The 19635-nt window shown below is 48.4% G+C and overlaps 1 protein-coding gene across 1 annotated transcript in view; it reads right to left on the minus strand.

Annotated features, from left to right (window-relative positions):
• Nucleotides 1–14913, minus strand: part of LOC122391714 (DNA-directed RNA polymerase II subunit RPB9-like) — a 73440-nt gene extending 58527 nt beyond the window's left edge. The window contains exons 1-2 of the mRNA XM_043385910.1: nucleotides 14795–14913; nucleotides 9428–9687 (exon numbers count right to left, since the gene is read on the minus strand). Coding sequence (XP_043241845.1) covers nucleotides 9428–9618 — 191 coding nt within the window. The 5' untranslated portion in view covers nucleotides 9619–9687; nucleotides 14795–14913. The remainder of the gene's footprint in view (nucleotides 1–9427; nucleotides 9688–14794) is intronic.
• Between the last annotated feature and the right edge of the window lie 4722 nt (nucleotides 14914–19635).

The raw sequence follows: 19635 nt of genomic DNA on the forward strand, positions 1-19635 counted from the left end.
GACCTTTACTAGTCATACGACACACTTCAATGGGAAAAAAATACAAAGGGGTTAAACAAACAGATAAGTTGCGTGTATTCTAAGGTTATCGAGCGTTATCGTAGAAAACTGTTCCGGGTAGCTTGACATGTTTACGCATTAGTGTCAAAATTTGACGACATAGTATACTTCGAAGAGGGCCTTATCTAGAACAATAAATGTTTATTTCTACGTTGACTGGAAGCTATATTAGTCCAAGATAAAATTCAAAACTGGAAATTTGATCTTAACTCTCGCACTTATAGTGAAGGTCGAACGGACCCCACCCTCGTTTTTTCGCGGATAACTCACGCAAACAGCGACCGATCGCGACGAAACTTTCAGTACCCTCGAGTTAATCAATTTTACACATACCCTAAAAATCTAATGATCCTAACCCCAATGACCTTTGAACTGTGATCTATTTCTCGAGATCATGTTCGGCCGGAATCATGATTCGGCGTATGTCGGTACATATTTTCCGCGAGTTTACAGTCTTTTTGTGGTTTTAAACATTCAAAAGTGTGAATGATGTTGGTCCCATGCATTATGGTAAGAAGCATAAATCTAATAAAACTGCTAGAAACCTGATATTATCGATCTTAGCTATAAATACAGGACAGACAGGGCCTCACGCTGACGCGTTCATGAATCAGGACACTCAGGAGCCGGGCGGCAGGGTACCAATGCCAACTTTGTCCCAGACGCAGCCGACCGGCATGGCCAAGTCCACCGCGAGATGACAGGCATTCGGTCAGGATCGCTAATCACCCAATACTTATGGCAAGTACCGGAGGTGTCCAAACAGCGGAATCAACATGGACGACATGGTATTTAGCATGCCGCGACTCATTTGGTTCGATAGTTAGGTTCTACAAAAAGACATTAAATGCTGGTATCTAATTAAGCAATGTCTTGAAGTAAAAACACATCAAAATAAAACACGGTGTTGCGGTGCAGTGAGGCAAAAGGCGCTGCCACATCTAAAAGTATTCAAGCTTATTGTAACGGGAGATATGGATGCTTCAGATAGGCATCCGAGTTCTTGGGACAGTGAGCAGTGCTAAAATGACAAACATTTTGATATGTAAAAAATATCCGGTCGAGACAACATCGACCGCTGTAATGGGGATGGAATCGGAATCACGACACCTGAACCCGGTATAAAGTCACCGGCCGCCGGCCACAGGGCATCAGTCCCCCACCTGATCCGCTCCCAGACACACACCGACCTCCCCGACCAACATGAAGACGTTCGTAGCCGTCTGCCTGCTGGCCTGCGCCGCCGCCTTCCCCCAGGAGTTAGCCTCGATCGAAGGCTCTGGTGAGCCGCCCGTCGAGATCGCTGCTCGCTCGTCCTCCAACATCGACAGCAGCATCTTCAGCGACGACATCCTGCGCTCCGAGTTCGAGATGGCCGACGACGGCCAGTTCCAGTACGGCTTCGAGACGAGGGACGGCATCGTTGTCGACGCGGCCGGCGAGAACCGTCAGATCGGCGACGGCGTCGGTGCCGTGATGCGCGGCTCGTACTCGTACACGTCGCCCGAGGGCATCGACGTGACCATCAACTGGGAGGCGGACGAGAACGGCTTCCGCGCCAGCGGCGACCAGGTGCCGGCGGTGCCCGAGTACGTGACGCGGCTGCTGAAGACGCTGCCGGCCGAGCCGCAGGCGGCCGGTGCCGTCCGTGCCGCCGAGCAGGCTGTCGCCGCTGTGGAAGAGGAGGCCGCCGTGGTGAACGCCGCCGAGGATGCCGCTCCCGCTACCGAAGATGCCGCTCCCGCTACCGAAGACGCCGCTCCGGCTACCGAAGATGCCGCTCCCGTTACCGAAGACGCCGCTCCCGTTACCGAAGACGCCGCTCCCGCTACCGAAGACGCCGCTCCTGCTACTGAGGATGCCGCTCCGACTACTGAGGAGGAGGAGGATGCCGCTCCCGCTACTGAGGATGCCGCTCCCGCAACTGAGGATGCCGCTCCTACTGACGGTGCCGCTCCTCCTACTGAGGATGCCGCTCCTGCTGAGGGTGCCGCTTCCGTCTCCCAGAGAGGCGCACCCTAATCTGTTTTGAAAGCACAAAAAAAAAAACAAAAAAAAAGAGACATGCCATTTAGCTAGCATCATCTGATAGTTGCAAAACATTCCATCTACTGCTGAAAATATACTGTTCTGTACATTATGCGGACTGTGGGAAGAGTTAACGTTTCAAGTAAATAGCCATTGTGCAATTGCATAACTGACAGAGCTCACTCGTAGTCCAGAGTAACAGAGTTTGTTACACAATGCACAGGATCATCAGTGATGCATCATGCATAATATTCGTCTGATACACTCTGTGACTACCTTATGGATGCTAGTGACCCTCGAGCAGGATGAGTCTGGATAGCCTACAAAACCGGAGCCGAAAGCTTAACGTGATCACGTGGTCGAGCATGGACCGTCCGCATATAGTTCATTTGACCGGTAACGCAAACACTGATAGTGGTTATACGTAAGCAATGCCTGTCGGGAGCGAACAGCGAGCGCCGCAGCCACTCGAACCGAAGAATATAAAACAGTTTCATGTCTTAAAATAACCAGCGTTAAGCCGCAGCGTTCTGCGGCAAAATGGCTGGCCACATTGAATTAAAACCCCGGAGCATTGAGGTTACGGTCGTTACCAGCTTCGGCAGCTTCCTTTACATACGACCTTCCGAGACATGACTTGTGAGTTGTGACTTATCATGTTTTTAGAGACTAAACGAAATAATCCGATGCGTCAAGAGACACAGCTTCTATGCCTGTCTATTTGTCTACAAAGAATAGCGGCTGGTGGCGAAACCACACGCAGAGGCCAGTTTTACCAACAGAAAAATAGCAGCCCGGCGCAATTTTTCTGTCAAAAACCAGCCGACGAGTTTCACCAACGGCAAATGCGACATTAATAGAGTGTTTATCTGCGCCATTATATGTAAAAAACAGCCCCAAAAAAATAGACAGGCGACCCCGTCTATTTTTTTTTATGTCGTGTTGGAACAATTGGCCTCATTTGTTACTAATTATCGTGATTTACGCTTCTAAGTTGATATAATAATTTAGAACCGAAGAATATGCAATTCATGTCTTAAAATAACCAGCGTTAAGCCGCAGCGTTCTGCGGCAAAATGGCTGGCCACATTGAATTAAAACCCCGGAGCATTGAGGTTACGGTCGTTACCAGCTTCGGCAGCTTCCTTTACATACGACCTTCCGAGACATGACTTGTGAGTTGTGACTTATCATGTTTTTAGAGACTAAACGAAATAATCCGATGCGTCAAGAGACACAGCTTCTATGCCTGTCTATTTGTCTACAAAGAATAGCGGCTGGTGGCGAAACCACACGCAGAGGCCAGTTTTACCAACAGAAAAATAGCAGCCCGGCGCAATTTTTCTGTCAAAAACCAGCCGACGAGTTTCACCAACCAGGCGAAAAAATATCCGCCGGCGTGAAAAAATATCAGCCAGAAAAATAGCCAACGAGTTTCACCAACGGCAAATGCGGCATTAATGGAGTGTTTATCTGCGCCATTATATGTAAAAAACAGCCCCCAAAAATAGACAGGAGACCCCGTCTATTTTTTTGATGTCGTGTTGGAACAATTAACGAGGCACTGCATTGTATCATCATGAAACCAAATGAATCTCTTACATTCTGCCAATTCTGCGTAATAAACTAATATTCACTCCACCTACTTTTTAAGAATGGACTTCCTGTGTCAAAGACAAAACTACTTTAATGACTCTAAATATGCGTTGCACGCATTGATCTTCTAATAATGTAACAAAAATATTGTTTTATGAAAATCCATCATGATTAAAGAATGAGCGCCCACATAAACAATAAAACGCATGGTACCGACAATAAAACCTAAGAGGCTGTCTCAACTGCAAAGAAGACACACAAAGCTCTTTTTACATAATTTAGATAACTGTTTGCTCGCATTTTAAGTCTCTTACCAAAAGACTGACAAAATACCTGCCCATTATCTATAAGCAGGTGCCAAACCTATCGGAATATCGCCAAGATGCTGAAAATACGATCAGGGTTGGCACCGGAGACGAAACAGTTCAGTACCGAAGATTACACACACTAATGGTTGTTTTGAGGCCTGAGAAGTGCAGTTACTCGGCAGCTCAGCGCCCGTGGCATCTTACATACATACCAAAGCATCGCTTCTCAAACCGCATTCCGCAAGAAACACGTGGCTTCCATGGCCTCGCAGAAAACAAGAGCGGTCGACACCGCTGACGGAAAATTTATGGGCTGTCTGTTTCTTGTTGACAGCGGGTCATAAACCGTACGTAACCGATTTCATACACTAATGCGTCCACTTGTCTGACATGGGACGACAGGTCGCTGCCCGTGAAAATAGTCACAGCATGACTTCGAAACCACGTTCTTCGAAGAGTGGAGGCGCGCGAGACAGTAGTAAGCCGACCGAGTATCAGCAGCTTTAGGGTAAATACGATGATCCGTCTGCGGGCCGGGGCGAAGAGCCCCGCCTGACACCGGGTTACGAGAACAGGAGTGTCAGTCAATAACGACAAGCTTCCCTGTCAGGTGCACTATCTGGCGCTCGTATAAAAGACACGGTCTGAGAGCAGAGGGCATCAGTCGCTCACCTGGTCGGCCCCACGGCCAGCACATTCAGCCAGGATGAAGACTGCGGTGGTCATCTGCCTACTGGTCGGAGCGTCGGCTTTCCCGCAGGAGATACCCTTGTTCGAGGGCTCCGGCGGTGACCCGTTCGTCGACCAGAACAACAACTCCACGGACGGCAGGGGCGGTAACAACCCCACCAACGGCACCGGCTCCGACGCCGAGCTGCTGCGCTCCTACTTCGACATCAACGAAAAGGGAGACTTCCGCTACGGTTACGAGACCAGCGATGGAACCTCTGTGGACGCAGAGGGCGGCAACCGGAAGATCGGAGACTCCGAAGGCATGACCATGCGTGGCTCGTACTCGTACATCTCACCAGAGGGTATCCTCGTCGAGGTTTACTGGGAGGCTGATGAGAAGGGTTTCAGGGCGTACGGACCTCAGATACCAAGCACACCTGAGCACGTAGAGAAACTCCATCCTGACCCGTCAGGAAACAGAGATCGCAACGACGGTCAGCGTCCACAGCGTCCTGGCGACCGCAACGACGGACAGCGTCCGCAGCGTCCTGGCGACCGCAACGACGGACAGCGGCCGCAGCGTCCTGGAGACCGTAACGACGGACAACGTCCGCAGCGTCCTGGTGACCGCAACGATGGACAGCGTCCGCAGCGTCCTGGCGACCGCAACGATGGACAGCGTCCACAACGTCCTGGCGACCGCAACGACGGACAGCGGCCGCAGCGTCCTGGCGACCGCAACGATGGACAGCGTCCGCAGCGTCCTGGCGACCGCAACGACGGACAGCGGCCGCAGCGTCCTGGCGACCGCAACGATGGACAGCGTCCGCAGCGTCCTGGCGACCGCAACGATGGACAGCGGCCGCAGCGTCCTAGGGACCGCAACGACGGACAGCGACCGCAGCGTCCTGGCGACCGCAACGATGGACAGCGTCCGCAGCGTCCTGGCGACCGCAACGATGGACAGCGTCCGCAGCGTCCTGGTGACCGCAATGATGGACAGCGTCCGCAGCGTCCTGGCGACCGCAACGATGGACAGCGCCCACAACGTCCTGGCGACCGCAACGATGGACAGCGGCCGCAGCGTCCTGGCGACCGCAACGACGGACAGCGGCCGCAGCGTCCAGGCGACCGCAACGACGGACAGCGGCCGCAGCGTCCTGGCGACCGCAACGACGGACAGCGTCCGCAGCGTCCTGGCGACCGCAACGACGGACAGCGGCCGCAGCGTCCTGGCGACCGCAACGATGGACAGCGGCCACAGCGTCCTGGCGACCGCAACGATGGACAGCGTCCGCAGCGTCCTGGCGACCGCAACGATGGACAGCGTCCGCAGCGTCCTGGCGACCGCAACGACGGACAGCGTCCGCAGCGTCCTGGCGACCGCAACGATGGACAGCGTCCGCAGCGTCCTGGAGACCGTAACGACGGACAAGATCCGCAGCGTCCTGGCGACCGTAACGATGGACAGCGTCCGCAGCGTCCTGGCGACCGCAACGATGGACAGCGTCCGCAGCGTCCTGGCGACCGCAACGACGGACAACGTCCGCAGCGTCCTGGCGACCGCAACGATGGACAGCGTCCGCAGCGTCCTGGCGACCGCAACGACGGACAGCGGCCGCAGCGTCCTGGCGACCGCAACGACGGACAGCGTCCACGGCGTCCCTCCAACGACGATTCGCGTCCGCCGCAACCCTTCAACGACGGCCAGCGTCCCCAGCAGCCCTTCAACGACGCTCAGCGTCCCTTCGATGACCGCAATGACGATCCACGTCTCCAGCAGCCATTCAACAATGGCCAGCGTCCCTTTGATGATCGCGACGACGACCGACGTACACAGCAGAACTTCAGTGACTTTCAGCGTCCCTTCGATGACCGCAATGACGATCCACGTCTCCAGCAGCCATTCAACAATGGCCAGCGCCCCTTCGATGACCAAAATAGAAGAAGACGTCCCCAGCAACCATTCAACGACGGTCAGCGCCCCCAGCAGCCCTTCAATGACGGTCAGCGTCCCTTCGATGATCGCAATGACGGACGACGTCCCCAGCAGCCCTTAAACGACGGCCAAAGTCCCTTCAACGATGGTCAGCGCCTCTTCGACGATCCCAACGACAGGAGACGTCCCCAGCAACCCTTCAACAACGGTCAGCTCCCCTTCAACGATCGCAATAATGGACAACGTCCACAGCAGCCTTTCAACGACGGTCAGCGTCCCCAGCAGCCCTTCAATAGCGGCCAGCGCCCTTTCGATAATCGCAATGACAGGCGACGTCCCCAACAATCCTTCAACAACGGTCAGCGTCCTCAGCAGCCCTTCAACGACGGTCAGCGTCCTCAGCAGCCCTTCAACAACGGTCAGCGTCCCCAGCAACCTTTCAATGACGACCGACGCCCTTTTGATGACCGTAACGATAGGCGACGCCCTCAGCAGCCTTTCAATGACGGCCAGCGTCCTCTAGACGACCCCAGTGACAGATTACGTCCCCAGCAACCTTTCGATGACGGCCAGCGTCCCTTCAACGACCGTAACAATGGACGTCCCCAGCAACCGTTCAATGACCGCAACGGTCAACGTCCCTTCGATGACTTCAACAGCGGACAACGTTCACCGCAGCGTCCCTTGAGCAACAGTCAACGTCCCTTCGATGGCCTTAATAACGGACAACGTTCTCCACAACGTCCATTAAACGACCCGAACAGTCAACGTCCCTTCAATGATCTCAGTAACGGACAACTTTCCCCGCAGCGTCCATTGAACGATCGCAACAGTCAACGTCCTTTTGATGACCTCAACAACGGACAGCTTTCTTCGCAGCGTCCATTGAACGACCGCAACGGACAGCAACCTTCGTTCGGCGACCCCAACAGCATAAATGGTGGAAGAGATCGTCCTAACGACCGCGACGACGACCGATTCGACCCTAACAGGCGTGGGGATAGCCGAGGTCCTTTTAACGATCCGCTGAACGGCAACCCCGGAAGGCCATCTCCTGGCATCCAAGGCAATCCTGGAGCTCCCTCAAATGACCGCAACTTCAACAGATCTCCACTACGTGATCGTAACAATCAGCAACAGGATCCTCTCAATAGACAGAATAGTGCACGCGACCCACTCAACAACTTCAGAAACTCAGACCCGCTTCTGGATCAACAGGACCCTGGAAACTTATTCAGTAGTCCACAAGACGATCTCGATGATATAGCCAACGGTTCTGGCGGTGTGCTGCGCGGCAATGATCTCGACCCCCAGGCATTCGACACGTCACTACGATCTTCATTCCCCATCAATGCAGCCGACGACATCATCAACACCTTCAACGCCGGTCTTGCCGCCTCAGATCCCAACGGATCGCTGTTTTCCGATGATGACCTGGACCTGGTATAGTTAATTCACTTGATAACATAAATGACAATGATCTTGTTTAGAATGGTTCCTAGCATGCAGAGCTTGTAGAATCCAGAGAAGACGATTGCGCGGCTGAGTGTCCTTCTTTGCCTAGTTGTTCTCAATGTTGCTACCATGTGCCGCTGCCTGATGTACATAACGAGCTGCTGGATCAGATCTCTGTCGCGGCACCGGTCCTGTCCTTGTGTGCGTTTATGTGTATGCCACTCGACCAAAGGCATAAGTCCGCCGGTCGGTGTACGTCCAGTTCCGTGTTTGTCCACGTTTGTGTGTGATTCGTGTAGTCCTGTAAGTTCGCATGAATACAACTGCAAGTGCCAACTAAGTTTCTGTTGAAAACGACAAAATGAAGGAAAACTCATGAGCCAAGAATGAGCCTAAGCAAGCGCACTCATTTATATGTTAATTTGAGTAGCATCCTGCGACAGCACGAGTGAAGCAACAGTCCACTGTGAGCCGATTCTTAGTAACAAAGAAATACTTGACACCGGGTAGGTAGCCGGGCAATAGCTCAGACAATGGAATTTCAGTCACCGATAAGCTCACGAAACGTTGATTGCTCTGTGAAAACAGCAATCTTGGCAGCACGATACCGATACGAACAGACTGGTATCCTGAGAGATACAAAATAACAACCGATAAAGATAACAGTACCCTTTGATACTACTTAGCCAGCGATACGCACATCTTTCCAAGAAAAAGTTATGAATGAATAGGACCAGGCAAATGCCTTTCGTGAATTGCACATCTCGCTCATCGCATGCACTAGCCAAGTACATGCCATCATCTGGCATTTGTGTCATTATCTGGGAGAAAGATATAACATTCTAGGAAATGAAGACAAGTTTACGGTCAATACCAGTCATTAAGTTATGTAAAGCGGCCATTACTTCAGTAAAAACAGCTCGTTCCACAATTACGTTAGTGGCACAAGTCAATTAAGCGTTTCGAAATTTAGTAAGCTTGTAAATAAAGCTTTCATAACAACCACTGCCTTCTCATTTTAAGAATAAACGGAAAATCGATAACCATCTCTACAAAGTATAATATCTATGACATTGAGGTAGTTTAATATCACCAGATGTTATTACTACTTAGCTTGTTACCATAATGCTCGTCGATTAATGTCGATGGGATGCAGTCCACTCAAGTACACACAATTGTAGCGTAAAGACACTTAGGCGCCGATATGCAGAATGGCGCATCTAAAAGAAGTCATGACCATAGGCTTGATGCTCAAGCCTAAAACATCCGCAGCCGGCAGCCCCCTGTAAATACGGCAAGGGGCACACAGACAGGGAACCACTTTCAGACCCGTGAAAGGTCCCCAAACCCAATATCGGTAGGTACTCACTCGACCTCGTGCATGATCTTGTTGACGTAGATGCAGTTGTTGTCGGCGATCTGCTTGTAGTCACAATTACGACAGGCGTACAGCAGCACCTTATTCTCCTTGTCCTCCTTTGGGTACAGCATGTTGTTGCACTCCTGGCAGAACTTGATGCCGACGAATCCGGGAGCACCGGAGCCACGGGCAGCGTTCATCGCGACGAGAAATCACAAACTTTTCACAGTCCAATTGCACGCGTTGTGTAGAACGTTAGGCACCAGAAGCTGAGGGACAGGAAGGAAGCGAAATGAGAGCAAGTCACGGATAACTGATTTTAAATAGCGGCTTGATATTAGCATCTTGGTTTTGGCATGTGCTGTTGTGTGATGATGAATGTGGGCGTAGTGACATTGTGTGTCTGATGTGTTTCGTTTCAAGCAACTGTATTGATAAAGTTCGATGATAAAATGCGGTATAATCAATCACGGCTCTATAGTTAGGGAAGATGAATAAATCATAACTGACCACGTGACAAGCACGCCTCCTCATTTTGACCATTTTATCATCAAGTTCTTCCCTTTCCCAATCTCTGGAATACGATTATGGGACACTAGCTGTCCTACCTAGATCCGGTAATTCCTAAACAAAAATCCTACGCCGGCAGGTCCTTCTCTGATAAGTCGGTACGCTAGTGCGTTCACCCCCCGTCTCATATGACGCCGACTCCGCTGGTGTCCTTCACAAGCGTCCCCTAAGTGCCTCGTGGGCGGCAGACCATATCGGCCAATCACTAACGGCACAGAGTCTGATGCCGTATAAAATGCACCCGTCTAATTGTCATCTGCAGCACCTCCTTGTCTGCAAAAATTTTCACCGCGTGGAATGCGAGCCATCGACAGTTGATTTGAAAGCCTTTCCGTTGCGTATGCCTGTTAATTAATACGGCAATTGGGATAAAACAGCATTTAAATAGGCAATTATTCATGATTTCTTATTCGCCGACTTTGAAGCCTGCAGTAGGTGGATGAATTCATTTTGAGCTTCGCCAGCCTTGTATTATTTCATCCATGGCCTTAGTATTATAGGATACAGTTTACCGTAGGTATATATTTCATACTGATCTATCAACAGACAAATTGATGGCATGGCGTAGCTATCGCATACACCAAATTACGTTCAAAGTGACTTTGTGGCAAATCTTCAAAACAGTTTATTATGTAGAAGGAATTTTACATAAGAAAACTGCCATAACATGTAAAAAAGCACCGCTTTTGTTTTCTTTTGTTTAATTGGGGGCAAGTTCTTTTAGTTTGAAAAGACCATTGCAGAGCTATGGGATGTTAGGACAGGGCGTAGACATTGGGCTGTGCAGGACACCGACAGTGAGCCGCGGAGGCGAGACCGTCCCGGTGGGATCGGATTGCCCCATTGGGACAGTCCGACCGATTCCCAAACGGTCACCCGGGAGAGAATTTACGGGTCCTGTAGTGGACCCGACCACATCCACTGGTTGTCAAGTGGGGTGACCGCCAGCCCGGAAAGGGAGCGTGAGGGAGAACGGATGGGTTTGTCCCGAGGATGGCGAGGCCGACGACGGATGAAAAAGGCATTGCAAGCCCGCCGATAGCGATACCCTTTAGCTGCTACCATAGATAACAATAGAACTATTATCTACTGTTCTACTATTATCTATGCTGATACCTAATCAGACATTGGCGGATACAGGGGGCATTTGGGGCAATCCACCCAACCCCCGGCGCCCAAAATTGACGAAATTTTGAGGTTTTTCAAGATTAAAACGAAAACTAAACTTTTATCCCGAAAAGTTTTCTTCAAACTGCACAGCAGTGCGTAAGGACTTGAAAATCCGAAATGTTTTTGGAATTCCGAGAAACTTTTTGGGGGTATGCCCCCTGCAGCGTTGAAGACCGCCTTTCTGGATCCGTCAGTCTCGCCAGAAGTCAATAAGTAGTTTCAACAAACACGCAAAATAAGATACTGGGCTATCGGTGAAAATAATGGATAGACTAACGCTTGTTTGAGCGACACAAAGATAACAAAATAATGACACTCCATATACGTCACACAAAAAATATTTGCAAAAAAAAACATAACTTCTAAAAATATCCGACATCGACGCCACCTGGATCATCTATCGTCTCCCGTGGCGCCATCTCTGATGCCCTGTAACCGAACGAGTGAGGTAGGTGCTCGGTCCAGGGTACATTGGTGCTGTCAACTGACATCTTCCTGTGATGGTGATGGAAATGATGGTTTCCATATGAAAAGGTGTTGGTTCATATGTTCAAAACATCACAAGATAAAATCATCAATATTTGTCAAACTCTTGCGAAACATCTATATCTTCAGTTCAGGCTCCAGGGCAAGTATATTGACATACTGATTAGTGTGCTAAGGCTTTTAGGACGTGCCAGAGACCTCTGTATTGCGAAGTACTTGAACTTGCTAATTCAATGATAGCAATTAGCAGTTAGCACTCAAATTCATTCCACTGATCAGTAATCATTGCAGAGCTTCTGCACACTGCTTTTAAAAAAAAATGTTATCTGTTACCAACTGTCAGGATAAAAAGCTAAAGGTTGAAACAGCTAAATACTTAGGCATGCAACTATTAACTAGCACCTAGGAATTGGAAAGTAACATTGATTTCATACACTCAGACTCTGCAAGCTCACCAATGATTGATACAGACCAAGCCTCCTCCTGGCTCATACGATTCATTAAAAATATTTCTTTGAGGTTTTCCTGCTGCCAGGAAAGGACTCTATCTTCACATCCCACATACTGATCACTGAACAAAAGCAAGTTAAATCATGTATACCTTAATCTGTACTGGCTTAGAGAACAGCTTTAAAACACCAATATTAAATGTCTAGTTGGTTCATATGGCACAAGCCAAGTGGGTATCAAGCTAAAATGAATCATCAATACCTAAATATTAAAGTTGGCAATGGTCTGTCATCAATGACTGTTGAAAGTACGCTTGAAGTTCACACAATAAAATAGTATATATCCCGGATACCGAGGTAAGAGACGGGTAGGTCCGGCCCCTCAGTTCAGGCTCATCACACCACGCAGGCGCCAGCGACGCCAACGTTAATGGTCTTTTCACGTCAGTTCCGTGCAAAATACGTTTGATAAGACAAGCTCAATTCACATTATCTCATGCTGCTGTTATATACTGACATGTGAGCATGTGTGAGCTTTACTTTTCAGTGTCACAAAAGTATATTAATGCTTGGCCTTGGGTGTTAGAGGGGAAAATTCCTCTCCAAAAAAGGATGAGGGTGGTATGTTTTTGATAAGATTAGCCCCCCCCCCCCCTGAAAATAAAGAACAGAAGAAGGAAAGATTGCACACTTTTCTGTACACTGGTAGAATCTGATGTCATAATGCAAGCAGATGCTCTTACATGAGTGGTCAATTGCTCTTGAAAGTTGGAGGTGGGAGTGGAAAATTATTTTCATTTGGATGTCTTGTTCCACCCAAATTGACAAGTTTTTGGGACACTGTTACTTTTGTATTGTGTCGTGTGATGTATGCTGTCTTTATTAATGTAACTGACTAGGCCCTAATAGCCACTGAAGGGTGGATAAGACTTATAATAAATGACAAATGACAAAATGACATTGACTGTGACATGACTAAGAATATCAAATTGGATGATGGAAGTAAGTGAAACACAATCCAATGTTAAAATATCAAAATCAAATGGGGGCACGGCCAGTCTGCATAGTATGGCTCGTAGGTCGACGAGGCGCACCGGCCCAAGTTCAAAATCCGCAGCATTCCTTCAAACAGAGCCAGAAAATCCACACCAAAGGCGGCTGAGAGTACGAAAAAATCCGCACCGAACCCGCGAAAGTGACCGGTTCAAAGCCACACTGACCTCAATTATTGATATCACCCACAAGCCTGCCATCTCAGTAGCATGGAAACGAAACGAGAAATACGCACTGCAAAACTAGAACAAAAAGAATGTCACGCAAATGCAAGAACCCTATCCGGTACCCGCCCCTGGCGATTCATCCAGGGTGATTATTGTACGATGTACCATGGTCACCCTACTGCCGGTGTCGACACCGCCATTTAGCTATACTGCTTGACAACTTGTAAAGGTCCCAGTTACAAAAATAGAAATATGATGGCAAAAAGCGGGCCCATTGCATGCATGCAATTTCGGCACCTCTCATTAGGTCATTACAATTAGCTGTATCGAACAAAAAATATGATAGGCAAGTGATTCACAGCGGATTTGACTACTTAGCCACGGCAAAGTGGTGGTCCTTAAGGCATGCCATCAGCCATGCGCAGCTCGCCCTACCTACCACCGAGCGACAACGCCAAACCCTCACATGAGCCGAGCGCATCTCGTTCACGAATGCTGCAGTGCATGCAACAAACTCAGCTTCTTTCAACGCAACCTATTGACTGCCCTGCTTCGAACGTACCCGATAAATAGTTCGCATTTGACTACTTGAAGCGGTAGAGCGGTGATTTTCTGGTCCTCCCATCGGCCATATAAATCTTGAATCCCTCTCATCCTGCTCTCATCGGCTGTGCTCATCTTTCTCACGACTCACTCTACCGCCGGCGCCTCACAGAGCTGAGCGATGCGGGCGGTGCGTTTCGTGTTGCAACAGTGCAGAGTGCCAACTTGAAGGCGACCTACGTGATTGATGGCAGGCCGTTCTGACCACCGCACACTCATTTGGACCCTAGAGCACAATGAATTACGTGATGTCGAAGCTCCAACAATGTTTTTTTCGACTTTCCTCATCTATCTCGTCTGGTCTGTCATTTCTGTCACTAACCCAATGTCGCAATGAGCTTTACTATATCCGCACCGCACCATGCCAAATCCACACCACACCACACCAAATCCCCACCAGCCGTGCAAGCCCGCACAGACGAGATCTCGTCGAAATTGCCATACTTTGCAGACTGGGCCGGCACGGTGCCCCAGTGCCCCCGCGTTCCGTCGCCTATGACCAAAAAATAATGAAACGATTAGAGTAGATCACATTGTCCCAAAAATATATTTTTGGCTTGGATGTCGGAGGGGAATATTTATCAATACAAAGAGGGCTGAGAGTGGAAGATTGCCAGTCAGAAAGGCACTAAAAAGAGTTGAAATTGTCAAGGTAGGTAACTGAGGGTTTATGTTCAAGAGATGAAGTACACTTTCCTGGCATTGTTTCCAATTGAAATTGTTTGATAGGGTAGACTCTCATCACTCCACTCGTGATGATGTCCAGTGTGCGTGACTATCAGTACACGCGCTGAAGCCAAAGCTTCTCTCCAGTGTAATGCTAAAAAAATCAGCAGTAACCTATCTTTCAGCATTACCCAAACCACAATTTAGTTTACCTTTTCGCGCCTTGCTGAATCCGACAAAACCCCTCTAGCAATTTGGAATTTTGCAACTGAAAGTAATCATGAAATAACGTGGTGGCTGCTGAAAAACTCTCGCCGGCGAAATTGTAAACAATTTTGATAAATGAAACATATGCACCATTTTTGTAAATCTGCCATATTAAAGTTTTTCCCTTACATATCATGAAATCTTTCAGCTCATGATGCTCGGATCATTTGATCGTTTTTGTGTCCTATTTTCTGCTTCAGACCAATATTTTTCTCTACATGTCACAACTAATAAAAATCAAGCATTTATGCTGTTTTTTCATGACAACGTAAATGATAAATGTGCTGGTTGAAGTCGATGTAAACTCATTACGATTTTCCTTCATCTGGAAGCGCTTTCGGTAGGACAGTGGTCACTCAATTACTCCAACCTTGATTGTGATTGATAGTTTTGCTTTTTCCACAGAGAGGGGAGGGACACGCCTAAGAGCTGGACTTTTTGATGACGTCTTCGGGTGACGTCATGTCGTGTGTGACGTTACGTGAGCAGGTAAGGAAAAGCCACCACCGCTGGCGAACATTGGTGCGGTAAATGGCAAACACAAATGCTGCGCAGAAAAGACAAATGTGTAACTTCAGACAACATTCGTTCGGACGACAATGTCAAGGCGAATCAAGAAGTTCTTCATGCGATTGTTAGTTATCTGTCGTGCTATTTTAGTATGATTGTTATTAGCAGTTGATTTGTGAAATGTATTATCAAAATCAATGTTTATTGAACGCAGATTCAGTTTATTTTCAGATGTACCTAGGTACCCTTACACTTCACTCATCTTAAGCTGTTCAAACACCCTTGACAAAGTCGATTAAGATGAAACGTTGGGTATAATTTATACTGTGTTTTCTCTGCATTATTAACATATTCATCATATATACAATATAAGGGCCACATGCTTTTTACAGGGGACATGTCAGACAGCCCAGTAGGATGAGGCTTTGTCAAGCGTCATTTTTAGCAAAGCTTTTCTTGCTTAAAATCCAGTCTGCAAAACATGGCAGGGCTTACACTTTGGCTTACACTTGACTCCCAGCTGTTGTGTCTTTGCTATGTGATGTTAAACATATAAAACATCTTACTATTCATGTATGCGCCATGACTCATGTAATCTTTTCACAGCCAAGACGCTCCTAAGGTACCTACTGGGAATGTGGGGAGTGCAGCAGCATCAGTGCAGCACTGATGGTCGGATGCGACGGCTGCGATAAATGGTACCACTTCCGTTGTGCGGGACTGACTAAGGAGCCAGGTAAGCGCAAATGTTTTCTGTCTCAGTATTTTTGTTGCAGCTATAGTGATCAATGAAATATTTTCCGCACTGTTCAGCCAAACATGTATTTAAAACAATCTGCTTCCCAACCAAGGGCGTCGCCACAGGGGGGGGGGGGACGGAGGGGATCTCGTCCCCTCCACTTTTTAAAATTTTAACATTACGCCTATGGCGTTGCATGGAAAGAATCGACTTGAAATGGTCCTCGTCCCCTCCAAAATGGTCAATGTCCCCTCCAGTCGTCGCACCGTGGCGTCGCCCCTGTTCCCAACTGCACAAATTTAGTCAAACAATGTGCCAATATGGAATTTTCAGGTTCAGTTGAATGAAATAGGAACAATGATAATTGTAGATTATGTATACCTGCAAAAGAGGAAAACAGAATACATTGTATTGCTTGTCCTTCACCGATACTGTTATTTTTCCATTTCTAGAAACACCGACATGGCGATGCAGGTGGTACTGCCTGGTGAGGCCGCGGTCTCCGGAATCGCCTGCAGACGAAGTCACCTGGCGTCCATCTGCACATCACTTGCAGCAGTGAGGCCTGCTGACAGCGTCTGGCAGTGTCGGCAACGTGCCAGCCAGCTATCTGGAGTCCTGCTCACCGCAGGTCGCCGACAGGAGGGGCGACGCATCGTCTCCGAGGTCGCCTCAGCAGCAGTGAGACCCCACTGGCCGTCTTCTTAGGCTTCAACTAGATTGCGAACAACCTATGCTGAGACAACGCCCATGACGTGTGATCCGGTACCGCTACCGCACTGCGTGCCTGTGCCCGCCGTGAGCCGCTAGTGCATGGGTTCGACCATGAGAATATGTGTTTATGTTGCTTTTACTATTGTTTATACGTTGAAGTGACGAATTGTTTATTTTTCGCAAGCCTCCGCTGTCCGGTTGCCTGCAGCTCCATGCAACGCCGGCTGTACTGTTGTTTTAATGTTGTCTCTCCGCTCAGCTGTACTGTTACCTCTCCGCTCATAACAACCTATGCTGAGACAACGCCCATGACGTGTGATCCGGTACCGCTACCGCACTGCGTGCCTGTGCCCGCCGTGAGCCGCTAGTGCATGGGTTCGACCATGAGAATATGTGTTTATGTTGCTTTTTATACTATTGTTTATACGTTGAAGTGACGAATTGTTTATTTTTCGCAAGCCTCCGCTGTCCGGTTGCCTGCAGCTCCATGCAACGCCAGCTGCTGTACTGTTGTTTTAATGTTGTCTCTCCGCTCAGCTGTACTGTTGCCTCTCCGCTCATATATGACACCCTCTATATGAATGGCACTACTGATTGTCACACCCACTGTCCGTATTGTCCGTAGTGGTGTCTACGCCCATGTTAATACAGCGTGCAGAATCCAGATTCTATTGAGGAGAGTTGAGCCAAGTCACCATAGGCTCGGGAAGAGAGCAACGTGGAGGCCCATTGCCCCTTCCCCGGCCCCCACTGGGGGCGCCAGCCACTCCAACTTTTGACTGGATGTCAAGAGCGTCGCCACGAGGGGAACGAGTCGCCGGCCAGCCAAGGTAGCCAACGGCGTGTGAAGGTTGCCTGACCTCGAGGAAACTGAGATGGCACCAACGGAGGTTTTGTTAAGTAGGCGACCAAATTCGAGCGGCAGCAACCTGGGCACCTTCACAGATAGCAGTGCCGCGTATCAGGGCGCCTTCGACGTTGAGCTGGGCGCCGATCATCAGGACGCCGGGGGAATATGACCCAATATCCCTCGTAAATATGTGCCTCGGAAGGGAGACCCAACCATAAAACTGAAAGCTCGCCGTATTTTATCCACTATTTTTTCGAGCAGGTCCATAGATTTCCGTCCTCAAAAGTGCGGGGATATTCCCCAGTGTTTGAGTTGGATGGGACTATAGTGGCGTTTACACCGACAGGAGATTCCCATTGCCGGCTGTGGGAAACTACTGTCGGTGTAAACGCCATTCATATTTCCTGCGTCACCCCTGTGGGGACGCCCTTACTCCATGGTGCCGAGCTTATCAATTTGGATATCAATGGAATCAAAATCTCTTATCGATCGATGAAAGACTAAATTACCCCGACCCGGATAGCGTCTTTGGAATCAAAGCAGTAGCACATGACGCAAGACTTCAGGCAAATAAATCCTTCTTGTCTGAAATAAAACATTTGTGTATTGATAAGCACGTTTTATAAGCAATGGTAGCAAGATACTCCATGTATTTGGTTAAAGTGATAATTTAGTAGCAGATACTTACCGTCGCATCTCGTTTTTTTAATTAATAATTTATATTGTCAGAACTAGCAACATGTCTCTTCACTCAACAATAATTACAAAAGTGAAAAAGAAATGATAAATTGCTTATATTTTGGTGAAACTAAAAATTAATTCAGCACATATTTTTTTTTTACAGCGTTGAAGTCCAGCTCCAAAGGACAGCTGACGATCGTAGCCGAGCAGGCTGTTTGATAGTGGCTGTTTGGTACTTCTTCACTACTTCTTAGAAGTACCCGTTAGTACCGATCATGTCTCACATAATAAGCTATTGGAACAAAAATATCCATGTTTTCTAATTATTCTCCTTTCACACTTTAAATAAATACTTTTGAAATGCATTTACTTATTAATTTCACAAAAACGGCTTGAAATTTTACAACGTCAAAATACTTATTCCAATTTCCACCATGAAACCACCACTATACTACTTGCTTACAGAACCGTGCGCACAGTGCGCGCAGTTTTATCGTGACGTCAGAGGGTGCTTCCTCAGTGGCGCCCCCTGGCGGGGAACGCGTGCAAAAAGTCCAGCTCTTAGGCATGTCCGAGGGGAGGGTGCAGTGCTGCCAGATTTGGAGGATTTCCGCAAATCTGGAGGATTTTGAACTCTATTTGCGGACAAATTTCGCGTTTGGAGGATTTTTGATTCTGGAGGAAAATCTGGAGGATTTGTCACCCGATTAATATATTCAATTTCATGGAAAAATACAACGCGTTCAAGACTCAAAAGACATTTTCCTGCCCAGCTTCACCCTACCCGTTAGGATATATCACTGCCCTTTATCACCGTGAGACTGGAATGTCTCAGTCTGTAGCTATATCCACGAATATCATGGTGACTATTTGTTCCTATTTCGTGTACGATTGTACCATATGTTTTTGAAGGTACCGAACTACTGGCGGATCAAAGGGGGACATTTGGCGCAAATCCCCCCCCCCCCCCCTCCTGCAGCGTCCAAAATCGAAGAAAATTTTCGTTTTTTTTTTCAAGGATAAAACGAAAACTAAACAACTTTTATTATAAAAAAGCATCTTTTAAACTACACAGCAGTGCGAAAGGAATCGCAATCCGATGAGTTTTTAGAATTTGGAGAAACCTTTTCGGAGATATGCCCTCCCGCAGCGTCCAAGACCGCCTATCTGGATCCGCCAATGGGATTTGGAGGAAATGGAGGATTTTGTAATGATCTGGAGGATACAGCCTTCTCCATCTGGCAGCACTGGGAGGGTGTTCATTTTTGTTTTACTGTACTGAAAAAGCACAG

Source organism: Amphibalanus amphitrite, unplaced genomic scaffold, assembly GCF_019059575.1.
Source record: "Amphibalanus amphitrite isolate SeventyFive unplaced genomic scaffold, NRLGWU_Aamphi_draft 000450F_arrow, whole genome shotgun sequence".
In the NCBI taxonomy this organism is placed as follows: domain Eukaryota; kingdom Metazoa; phylum Arthropoda; class Thecostraca; order Balanomorpha; family Balanidae; genus Amphibalanus; species Amphibalanus amphitrite.